Source organism: Drosophila takahashii, chromosome 2R, assembly GCF_030179915.1.
Source record: "Drosophila takahashii strain IR98-3 E-12201 chromosome 2R, DtakHiC1v2, whole genome shotgun sequence".
NCBI classification, from domain to species: domain Eukaryota; kingdom Metazoa; phylum Arthropoda; class Insecta; order Diptera; family Drosophilidae; genus Drosophila; species Drosophila takahashii.
Window position 1 is genome coordinate 10950602 of NC_091679.1, and position 12663 is coordinate 10963264.

A 12663-nucleotide genomic window follows, 5' to 3' on the forward strand; every position below is an offset into this window, starting at 1 on the left:
GTATATGGCCTTCACTTCCTCCCTATAGTAATCTTCCTTGTTTTTCTCTAGTATTTTTTTTTACATTAACTTTCCTTGAGAAATAGTAACAACTTCGAATTTTAGTATACTCAAAAAAGAAACTGAAATCCCTAATGGTACTCGTGTAGCTTGTATCAGCCAGGGAACATTTGAGTTAATTGAAAAGGGATGGGTTCATAGATTTTACCTTAAAAAGCTCCTTCGCCGTAAGGAACTTTGCACGAAAAACTGGCGGCATGACACCCGCAAAAACAAAGATTTCATGTTAACTAGTTCCTGGTGGAACACCAACACATCTTCTTAGCACACTTGCCTGAGCAATTTCTAAGTTTCTGCTTGCCCCAATGCGCATATTCGCAAGACTCGTTATTGCATATTCCTGCTTGGAACGAACAAAGGATTTGAATGGATAAGTGCTTATTCTAGGCCTAAGACCTGATTTGATGGTTGGTGCATACTGGATAATTCTTTTCTTTTTTGTGTCATCTTTCACCTTCTTTAAATGATCAGTAAGCGACATATTAGCGGATAGGACTCTCCCCAAAAAAGTATTTTCTTTCGATTTGGAATTGGAACATTTTCAATTGTCACTTCTACTACTCGTGTGCGTCCTTTGCGTATATTAACTACTAGCAGGGTCAGTAGCCCGCAGCTTCGCCTGCGGAAATTAAAATTGAAAATTAAGCATTGCTTTATCTTTGGTACTTATTTTAAATTTAAAAAATTCCTAATTTTTATTCTATAAACCGAGAAAAGATTTTATCAGAACTTTTTCCCTTGATATCCGTAAAAACAAAAATATTTTGTCCTTTGAAAACTACTTAAAAAACATGTGTCTTTTTAAAATATTTTTAAAATTATTATGGATTGTTTGCATAAGTTAACAGATGGACAAAACAGAAACAAACAGATTCCTTTTTCGACACAAATCGTTACACTAATTTCATTCAATACATTAGTATTTTGTCCAAAACATATTATTTAAATATAGAATGTCATACTGCGTTGAGCATGTAATTAAATTCCCAATCCATTGCCATTAAAGCCTAAAAACATTATTTGAAAAAAAATTTCTTTATGAAAAAAATAGATAGGATACGAATTTGATTAAATTTACATGTTAAAAATATTAAACTCTTTTTCAATTTCGGAGAATTTTGACTATTTCTGTCCCGCTCTTATCCAGATAAATTTATGCATTTTTTTGTATGAATTAAGAGTGCAAAAATATGAATTTCAAAGCAGTACTGTTGAACTAATAAGCTTTTTTATTAGTTAATGCAAACGAGAATAAGAAAATTGGGTTGGTTTATGCTTGTTAACAATTTATTATCGAAAAAGTACAGCAGGCGAGACGAGAATGCGTTTTATGGCGAGATCAGAATTCATACTGAGTTTACGAAGGGCCAGCCAGCCGAATGCTGGGCCCAAAAATGCAAGCATACAACAAATGGGAGAGATAAATAGATGAGATGCCTTTCGTGATGCAATTGATATAAGAGTACGGATTTACACGTTAATTAGCTGCTGCGGCTGCGTGACCCGACATACTCCCCCCGTTGGAAGCCTGGGTTTCAACATCATCCTTAAGGGGCAGCAGACATAGCTTGTTCACTGCTCGCTTTGTCACTCCTGACGCTGTCTTCAGAACGGCAACTCGAGCAACGCCATCTCCACCGAACAGCAGCTCAATCACTCTGGCGAGGGGCCACTTCATGGGAGGCAAGTTTTCGTCCTTGACCAGAACTAAGTCATCGACAACCAGGCCCGGTTTGGGGGTGCGCCACTTGGAGCGCTGCTGCAGAAGTGTTAGGTATTCTTCCTTCCATCGGGACCAAAAGATCTGCTGCAAGTAGGCCACGCGTTGCCATCCATCCAAGCGATTGAAGTTGAGACTGGTCACATCTGGCTCGACGAAAGATGAAGGCGGACCACCATTCAAAAAATGTGCTGGGGTTAACACATCCAGATCAGCGGGGTTTTCTGAAATCGAGACTAATGGTCGAGAATTAACAACCGCCGAAATGTGACACACCAGGGTCCGCAACTCCTCAAAGGCAAAAACAGCACTGCCAACAGCGCGGTAAAAATGATGCTTAGCGATCTTCACAGCCGCTTCCCAAAGACCCAAAGACCCAAAGACCAAAGACCTAGGAGGAATGAAACACCAATCAATGGCCTCCGCCAGGCAAAAGTCCAAGGTAGCTTTCTGATGATCATTGCTGAGGAATAGGCGCCTTAGTTCGAGCAATTCATTGCGGGCGCCGTTTGTTGCATTATCAGACCAAATCTGCCGTGGCTTTCTTCTAGTGCATATAAATCGTTTAAGGCCATGTAGAAATGACACTGTAGAAAGATCCTTAATCAACTCCAAATGAATAGCTTTTGTGGCGAAACAAATGAAGACACAAACGTAGCATTTTACTGGAGGCCTACTTCGCACTTCTGACTTGTAGAGAAATGGTCCGCAAAAGTCAATGCCAGTGACTTCGAATGCATGAGATCCATCGAGTCGTTCCTTTGGAAGATCCGCCATTATATGCTCCACTAGTCGAGGCTTCATTCGATAGCATCTAATACATTTGTTTACTGCCTTCATCACCGTCTTCCTCCCCCCAATAGGCCAATATTGGGATCGAATTAGGCCGAGTAGCGCCCGTGGTCCAGTGTGCAGATTGCTTTCGTGAAAGTGAGTAATAATCACAGCAGTGACCGAATGACTCCGTGGTAAAATAATTGGATGGCGCCCATTAAAATCCAGCGAAGAATTCTTTAGCCGGCCGTCCACTCTAAGAATCCCAAATTGATCAAGGAATGGCGAAAGAGATGCGATAGAGCTGGATGGGTGCACCAATCCCTTTGACTGCAACGATTTGATGTCGTCCCATAAATGTGAGCGCTGGACCAGACGAACCAACAGGCGAGTACCGCCTTGAAGATCAGACACCGTGAGCGTAGGGCGACGGATGCGATTACTAAACTTGTAGACGTATCCGAAAACTCTTTGAAGGGCGGCGAAGGAATTGGCAAATTTTGAATTAGCCACTATGTCTTCGTATGGAGATTTTATTAGTAAAATCTTTCGGTGAACCTCAAGCGTTGGTCTTTCAGCAATGATTGGGGCCGGCCAGTCAGCTTTGGGGCCATAAAGGAATTTTGGTCCATGCGCCCACAAAGGAGAGTCATTAAGCTCAGCAGGAAAAGCACCTCGGGAGAGAATGTCAGCTGGATTTAAAGAAGTTGGAACATATCGCCACTCTACTGACTCAGTTAGCTCTTGAATGGCAGCTACTCGGTTCGCTACAAAAATGTTGAACCTGGAGGGCTCGTCTCGGATCCATGAAAGCGCAACAGCAGAGTCGCTCCAGCAGTATAACTTTCCCTCAAATGCCTTAGTCCCAGCAACTTCCGCGATGAGTCTAGACAGGAGTTCAGCCCCACAAAGCTCCAGCTTGGGCACAGTGAGTGTTTTTAAGGGGGCTACCCTTGACTTTGAGCAAAGCAATTGAGATCGGCCGTTGCAAACGATGTAGACACAGGCACCATATGCTTCTATGCTGGCATCACAAAATCCATGAATCTCACTCTCAGAGTTTGGAGAAAGAACCAGCCGAGGAAATGACGCATGCTTAATTTGCCCAAAACTCGTGCATATAGCACTCCATTCCGCATTCTGTGACTCCGGGAGGCTTTCATCCCAAGATAACTTCTCCTTGCACAGTTGTTGAAGGAATATTTTAGATTTTGTGATCACAGGTCCAACCAACCCGAGGGGATCGTAAAATCGCGCTATTGCAGACAGGACAGATCGCCTGCAAGGTCTTGATGCTGACTGTAAGACCGAAAAGGAAAACAGTAATTGGTCAGAAACTGGATCCCAAGCGAGACCTAGGGTTTTTGCAAAATCAGTTCCATCATCAAACTTCAAATAAGACTCCTTATCCTTGTCTGCAACTCCCTCCAAAACAGCTGACACATTCGAGCACCACTTTCTAAGCTTAAATTTTCCCTTGGCTAGAAGTTTTGATGTTTGATCCATAATGATGACTGCTTCTTCTTGGATTTGGCTCCAGATATCAAATCATCCACATAAAAATCGCGACGAATGACCTCAGCCCCAAGCGGAAACGCTGTATGCTCGTCTGCTGACAGCTGATGCATAGCTCGCACAGCCAGAAATGATGCTGGCTTCGTGCCATAGGTAACGGTGTCTAGCTTAAACACCCGCAATTGATCCTGGGGGGAATCCCTCCACAAAATGCATTGCAAATAGCTGTCCTCAGGCTGAACCCTAACACAGCGGTACATTTTGCAGATGTCTCCTGTGATTGCTACCGGGTGTGAACGAAACCGAAGAAGAATCTGGAACAGCTTATGCTGAATTACAGGGCCTGCCATAAGAACATCGTTGAGAGAATACCCTGAGGAGCTGGCCGCCGATCCATCAAAAACTACGCGGAGCTTTGTGGTGGAGCTATCATCCTTTATGACGCAATGATGAGGCAAGAAGTATCGGCACAACCCGCTGTCAGAGGCAGACACTGATGACATATGTCCTAGATCGAGGTATTCCTTTATGAATGCTCCATATTGAGCCTTCAAGGCTGGCTGACAATTTAGCTTTCTCTCTAGGGACAAGAATCTTCGATAAGCTTGCTGGTAGGACTCTCCCAAGAAGTCTAGATTGAGCTTGGCAGGTAAACGAACAGAATAATCCCCAGCTGGCAAACGAACAACGTGTCTTACGAAATGTGCTTCACAGTCCAATTCTTCCTTAGTAGCGCGTATGATTGGCTCGGCGCAGCTTTCCACTTCCCAAAATCGTCGAAGAAGATCATCTAACCGATCGAAACTATTCTCCCTGCTAGCGAGGGGTAACTCTTGAGACGACAATAAGGACGAGCCATTGGAGAGGCCATAACCTCCAGAAACAACCCAACCCAGACGAGTCTTTTGAAGTAGGGGTAATCCATGTGGAAGCTTAATTTGGCCAACGCATAACATCTCGTAAAAGAGGCTGGCTCCGATTAAAAGGTCCACCCGCTGGGGAGTACAAAAACTGGGGTCCGCTAACTGAATATTTTTAGGTATGTTCCAATTGTCGATGTCGACATTGAAGCTAGACTGCCGCTCTGTGATGTTCGGAGCAATCACCGCGGTAATGTTGGCAGAGTAATCGGAAGTTCGGGACTGAACCGTAATATTAACCGAATAACCATCCGTCACAAAACTGGAATCTCCTATTCCAGTAACAGATGCTAAAGATTTTATCTTCTTTACTTGAAGCTGGCTTGCGAATCGGGACGTTATTAGATGCAGCTGGGAGCCAGAGTCGAGTAGAACTCGACAGGGAACGAAAACTCCGGAGCGGTTTTTTACTAATACGCTTGCCGTTGCTAAGAGCACAATATCATTACTAAAATCCTGTGCAATGAGAGCAGTGGAAGGTGGAAGGCAGTGCAGATGGTGAGGCAGACGGATTTGCTTCTTGAAGCGGTGCTCCTTCTTGTGAAGAAAGGGAAGCTAAGTTTCCCATGTGAAGCAGGGTGTGATGCTTTGATCCCCATGCACGACAATTACTGGAATTGCACTGCCTAACTTGATGACCTTAAGACAATTTATGCAAAGACAGAGCCGTTTTGCTTCTTGAAGCCTATTCGTAGGAGACAGGGCTTTAAAATTCTGGCAATAAGAAATGGAGTGACCTGCATCATTACAGAATATACAGATCCAAGGGTTCGAATTCGAGGCAACAAATGCTGATCTACGCGTATTGGGTATTCTGTTACTTCCCACCTGAATGCCCGGCGCATAGTTTGCCATGGCAAAATCCATCGTCTCCAACGTCCTGCACCGCTGCTCCAGAAATGATGCCATTGACTCCCAAGTAGGAATTAAGTTGCCGACGGCAGGGTCCTCTAAACGCTCTTCCCACTTGGCCTGACTTGCCGGATCCAATTTTTGGAACAGGATTTGGACGATGATGCATCCTGCGATTTGTTCCGTCGTGCCCAGTCCCTTAAGAGCGCGGATATGAGCGTTGAATTTATCCGACAGCTCCCGAAGTGTCGAAACGGAACCACTCTGCACCGCCTTTATTCCCAGGATCTCAGTAATGTGTGCCTGAAAAACCAAACGACGATTATCAAATCTATTTTGCAGTAAATCCAAAGCAATTGCGTAGTTGCCATCCGAAATTTCCAGCAAGCGAATAGTTTCCAACGCAGTATCCCTCAGGCATGATCGTAGATGCTGCAGCTTTTCTATGTTGGTGAGATCAGGGTGACTATCTATGATAGTGGTAAACATAGAATAAAAATCAGACCAATTTGCATAACCTCCAGCGAATTTTGGAAGCTCAAGTGGAGGCAGTAATGTTGCCCTATGTCGAGGCTGACGCTGCTGGAGGCCGAAAGCTCTGGGAGTGATGCCGTCAGCAAGAGTTGAGTGCGAAGGGGGCTGTGAGGCGCGCTTTGAAATTTCGGATCGAACAGATGACTTCAAAAGTACGAGAATGTCATCAAATTTTTCACTCAAATCACTTTCAATTTCCTCGAAATTCAATTCTTCGAGCTCACCGAGAACCTTTTTAAATGTTCCTTGAAGCTCATCAATCAGCTCCAACCTCACATGGAGCCCGGATTCGTCGCATGAAGTTAACGCCGCACTTGAAAGGGAATCCACTAAACGCTCCACTCTATTAAATAAAGCAGTTGCCTTGCGCTTTAAAAATATCACCCTGTTTTCATTAGCGGTAGCATCTCCAGCAATTCCCGTAGGCATGGCTACAACAACAACAACGGCACAAGCAGACGAAATGCCCGAAATTTGGTTTTAGCGGGAAGATGAGCGCAAAGCAAACGAAGAAATAACGGCCCGTTACTTGGCTATGTACGCTCCAATGTATAACTAATTTTTCGCCTTTTATGCAAATTTCGGCAACACAAAACTGCTATTTATTTATAGCGCTCACTGCACTCAAGGCAACAACGAAAAGTCAATAAATAGACTTATTTATGTGATTTGCACTTAATATTGTTTTGTACGAATCACGTCGGGGTCACCAATGTTGAACTAATAAGCTTTTTTATTAGTTAATGCAAACGAGAATAAGAAAATTGGGTTGGTTTATGCTTGTTAACAATTTATTATCGAAAAAGTACAGCAGGCGAGACGAGAATGCGTTTTATGGCGAGATCAGAATTCATACTGAGTTTACGAAGGGCCAGCCAGCCGAATGCTGGGCCCAAAAATGCAAGCATACAACAAATGGGAGAGATAAATAGAGAGAGATGCCTTTCGTGATGCAATTGATATAAGAGTACGGATTTACACGTTAATTAGCTGCTGCGGCTGCGTGACCCGACAAAGCAAAAAACTGCCAAAATATGGATTATCACGCCGCGTTAAGTATGCTTAAGTTAAGTAAGTAACAAATATGCGGAGCAATGTTTTGCTGTATGTATTTGACTAATTTAAGAAAAGACATCAAGAAAGGCAATTCCAAATTACTGCATTTTATCATTGATATTTTGTTTCAGTATTTTTGTTTTCACATTAATTTTTCACCTTGATTAGAATTATATTAATAATAGGGAAGGCAGGTGGGCGGGGAAGCCGTGAATCAAATTGTTTAAACATTTGAATTTGTTTAAACAATATGAGCACGTGTAATAAAGAGCAAGAGAATCAATTGGTTTGAATATTTAATGTTCTTTTAATATTATCAATGCGATTCGAATTTTAGTTCACAAAAATCGGTTACAAAATGTCTTATGTAAGTATGTTGTGGAAATGTAAATGAAATATTCTTTTAGCAAAAGGATATCAGTATTATCTTGAATTGGAATTTGAGCGAATCTAAATTCCTTAGTCAGCTGCAATGCACACACACAAACGTACACACGCATATACATATGTATCTAATGGCTGTGTGTGTAAAATACGCATTTTTTTGATATATTTATTTTGTGCGTGTGTGTGTACATAGGAGAGCAAATCATTGTTTGTTTTTGTTTTTTACAAATCCAAAGTTTGTCGATAACTCAACATTTGAAAACTAATAAATAGTTTTCTGATCGGTCTTTTGCATTTAAAAAAAAAAAGCAATTTTAAGGAAAATTTCGACTGTAAAATTCAGCTTAATGGGATTTCTGTAAGGTCTACCGATATTTTAAAATTTAACGTTTACTTAAGATTTGCGATATAATCGATTTTTTTTGGCTGTGGTATTTTCATTTTCCCCTTGCGCGGTCACACTTAAATTGCGACAGCAGGACATACATATGCACATACATACATGCGCCAGCAGAACATACATACAAACATATGGGGACGCGTGACGTCACATTAGGTTAGCCAAATTTGAAAATATTGGGGACTTGGTTAAGGATGCTGAATCTCAAAGAAATTTAAATGCAGTTATTTGCGGGTATGCCCTAAGATTATGAACATCACATTTTTAAACCATTTTAACAACATTTATAACAGAGAAATGGCAAAAGAAAGAATTAAAAAAAAACAAATAGAATTTTGGGGCACTTGGGGGTCGTTTTTTTTTCTAAAAAGTACCCCTTACGCGGCTCCTAATTATTTTAATAATTACTGTGATTTTTCGAAATTTTTAGGTCAATCCGTTCTTGGTGGAATTTGCTACTGACCGTTTTTTAGGGGTCGAATTTTATAGTAGTTTAGATAGCAGATTTGCTAATGTTAAACGAGAACCCTAAGTCATGGCATAGCAAGTTAAAGTCTATAAGTTTCCTATGTAGATTATAATTGTCTGCAGTTCTATTGAAATTCTGGCCCGAGGAGATTATTACAAAATCGTCCGCAAATTGCATTACTTGGGTCTGGCCATTGCATATTTGATGTAGTCTTTTCGTGTAAATGTTAAAAAGAATAGGGGACAGGCACGATCCCTGCGGAATGCCACCACTGACAGTTTGAACGGCTTCTCCTAATTTAAATACCCTTTTTGACACCAGTCGATTAAAACCCTTGGATAGCTCTCACTTTCCATTATCACCTTTAAAGAGTTTATATTGACACAATTGTAGGCATTTGATAAGTCTACAACCGCCATGATTACGCATTGTTTTATCATTTTCTTTGATGCATTGCATTTATCACATCATTAATGCACATCGATGCAGATTTACCCTTTTGATATGCGTACGATCTATAAGGTAACACTTCGTTATCCTTAGTAAACTTTTCCAGTCTCATTTTAACAAGGCTGTTTACTGTTTTTGCCAAGATAGAGATGGCCTAAAATTTTCAACATTTCTCAAGGCCTTTTCCCTTTTTTGGAATATGTGTAACCTTGATACTTCTCTATTCCTTTGGAAAATTACAGTTGGCCACTAGGTCATTGTAGAACATGACCAGCTCTTTTTTGGCTTCGAGGTTTAGTGCGCTGAGCATACTGTACGTTATTTTGTCACCCACAAGCCACCAGCAGTTTTCTTAGGTTTAATTAAAATTTGCTCGAGCTCATCTATAGAGAAACTTGGACTATCAACTTGATTCTCCAAAGGTATTTGGTTTTTCAAAGAAACAGGTATTGATTTGATTTATCTAAGTCAAATTTTTTCTCAGAAGTATTTTCTTGACAATTTTTAAGATTTTTGAAAAAAATCCACGCTGATCTGGTGTTGGGACTTGTATTTAGTTCTGTAATTTTCCTAAGATTTTTAGCTATTTTTACAGCTTTTTTCCATTTCAACTTATAGATGATAGCCTCAACGTAGTTTTCATACGAAGGCGATGAACACGCGGTTGTCTGTTTGCTTGTAAAAAGTCTAAAAACATTCATTAAATCTTCAGTCCACCAGTACGTAGGAGTCCTATTTTCCTTAACTATGTATGTTGCTTCTTTAATCTCTTTATTTATGTTTTTTGTTAAGGTTTCAATGCTACTATTATTTACTAATTTATTAAGAATTCTTTCTAGCCTTTTTATACCCTTGCGAGGGTATCACTATGGACGGCAGTCCATGTAGTGACGAAGCGCACCAGGAGAGTGTGCGAAGGCGACTACTATATATACACGAAGAAATGAAAATCTACTGTGATGGTCCGATCAAGGACCAAGACTTTAAGAAAATCAATTGGCTTGGAAGAGAGAGCGGTGAAAGTGAAAAAGTGAAAATATCGAAATTTGGAGCTGTTGGGGCCGCTGGGGATAAATGCCCCCTCGCAATGTTTTAATTGTATTCCTTTTGAAAATACCCGTCGAATGAGGGGTCATTTGTCAAAATCCGACGCTCCGTTCAAAAGTTATAGCCAAAATAAGATTTCCTTCGTCTTCCCAAAATGAAAATTTAATTCTGTTTGTCAGTTTGTCAGTTTGTCCAAAACATGTTTTTTAAGTTTTGAAAATTTGATATGACGTTGATCACATCGATATAAAAAACTTTTGTTCTACCACTTTTGGAAAAACTCGCTAGTTTAGCGGGAAAACAGCTATAAATAGCTAAAATTCGGAAAGCCGTAACTTCTATACTACTAAAGCTACAGGCTTGTGCTGCATCTCGTTTGAAAGGTATTTTTAAATGCTATAAACGCCTTCTATATGCAATTTGTGTAAATGTAATACTTAAAAAAATATGAACAAAAGACAATTTTTTAAAACTTTTTTTTTAGCTTTTTTTTTATTTTTCTCAAAAACGGCCCTAACGATTTTCTTTAAAACCTTAAACTGTATAGCCCTTGAGATTCCTTAAATTTTGGTATATAACACATTACTGTAAAAAGTCACGTTTAAAAGTTATTTTTATTCGACAATGGCCACTTTTGCCAGCTCGACCAATTAACGCTCCCTGAGTATTGAATTTTGTGGGAGGGTATCCGAACTGTATTTTAGGGTCATGGAATCAGTAAATTTGCACTTAAGAATCTTAAGAATATAGGAATCTTTTGTTCTACGACTTTTGGAAAAAGCCGCTACTTTAGCGGGAAAAAGCTAAAAATAGCTAAATTTCGTTAGTTTGTAAGTTCTACACTACTAAAGGTACCGACATGTGCTATACATCGTTTAAAAGGTATTTGGAAATACTTAAACGCCTTTTTAACTTAATTTGTTTAAATACAATGGCTTATAAATTATGATTGACCAATTTAAATTTAAATGTATGTATATATTAGCTCCTATGAGAGCAAATGTAAGCAAACAAAAACTTCTGATATCAAATAAAAACACCTCTTAACGAGGTAAAAAACTAGTGACGATCGCACCTTCAACATACAAAAGTTCTGATATCAACATTTGTGACGAAAAATTATTACACTCGTCATTAAATAGACTTTCTAATATTTTCTCATTCGGCACGCTGCAATAGAAAATGCCTGTGAAGGGAAAAAGACCGGAATAGTTTGCTAGGGCGGGCCGAATGAGAAAATATTAGAAAGTCTATTTAATGACGAGTGTAATAATTTTTCGTCACAAATGTTGATATCAGAACTTTTGTATGTTGAAGGTGCGATCGTCACTAGTTTTTTACCTCGTTAAGAGGTGTTTTTATTTGATTACAATTTCAGTCAGATGTTTGCAACGCAGTGAAGGAGACGTTTCCGACCACATAAAGTATATATATTCTTGATCAGCATCAATAGCCGAGTCCATCTAGCCATGTCCGTCTGTCTGTCTGTCTGTCTGTCGGTCCGTCTGTCCGTCTGTCCGTCTGTCCGTCGGTCCGTCGGTCCGTTTCTATGCGAACTAGTCCCTCAGTTTTAAAGCTATCGAGATGAAACTTTCTCAAAAGTCTTCTTTCTATTGCAGGTAGTACATATGTCGGAACGAGCCGGATCGGAACACTATATCTTATGGCTCCCATAGGAATAATCAAAAAAATGATAGAAAAACTATTGTAACTTTGAAGAAAGTAGGCGTTTTGATTTTTAACAATGTAAAAACAACATTTTAAGTAGGCATACCTGCAAGGGTATATAAACTTCGGCTGGTTGAAGTTAACTTCCTTTCTTGTTTTGGATAAAAATTGTTTTGGAGATCTAAAATCTTCAGCAATCTTAAAGGTAATTGGATGATGATGACTACCACCTAAGTATATAGATTCACACAACCAGCAACCAGCAGCATCTATATTTCTCCTAAAGGTAGGGCTACCATTGTTTAATAGCAAGAAACCAGCATTACGCATTGTTTGCATTAAAAAATCACCCTTGCTACTGTCGATATAGTCACCAAAGGATGTAGACCTGACATTAAAATCTCCTGCAATATCTACTTTGTCGAAAGGATCTAATTATACCCCTTACTCATAGAGTAAAAGGGTTTATTTCTTGGGTTTTCTACGCAGCGCAAGTTTATTTCAGCCGAGCGCCACGCCCCCTCTAACGCCCACAATCGCCCACTAACGATTTTAAAATGTGTCTGGCGGCCACACCTTTAAAGATTTCCGAGAAGTATAAATGCAATTTTGTTGTGTATATTTATACCTATCGAAATGTAGAACCATTCATTAAAAAGTTATGCGCAATCAAAAAAATGTTATATATCCATCTCTTTCGCACTCCCTTTAGCTGAGTGACGGGTATTAGATAGTCGGGACACCAAACCGACTATAGCGTTCTCTCTTTTTTTGAGACTATTCAGTTTGAGTAAGGTAAATGCTGTCTGTA

General features: G+C 40.0%; 1 protein-coding gene across 1 annotated transcript; it reads right to left on the reverse strand.

Moving 5' to 3' along the window:
• Positions 1–1337: 1337 nt before the first annotated feature.
• Positions 1338–6691, reverse strand: LOC138912735 (uncharacterized). Its single transcript, XM_070213993.1, has 2 exons — positions 5818–6691; positions 1338–2016 (listed from the first exon to the last, which is right to left on the reverse strand). The coding sequence occupies exons 1-2, from the start codon at positions 6008–6010 to the stop codon at positions 1538–1540; spliced, it is 672 nt and encodes a 223-aa protein (XP_070070094.1). The 5' UTR covers positions 6011–6691; the 3' UTR covers positions 1338–1537.
• Between the last annotated feature and the right edge of the window lie 5972 nt (positions 6692–12663).

What these genes read in the sequence shown, in the direction of transcription:
- LOC138912735 (XM_070213993.1), bottom strand. Translation starts at nt 6,010, where the DNA reads ATGCATCATCGTCCAAATCCTGTTCCAAAAATTGGATCCGGCAAGTCA. An exon ending in ACTATGCGCCGGGCATTCAG is followed by an intron (nt 2,017 to 5,817) that starts GTGGGAAGTAAC and finishes CTCGACCATTAG; the next exon opens with TCTCGATTTCAGAAAACCCC.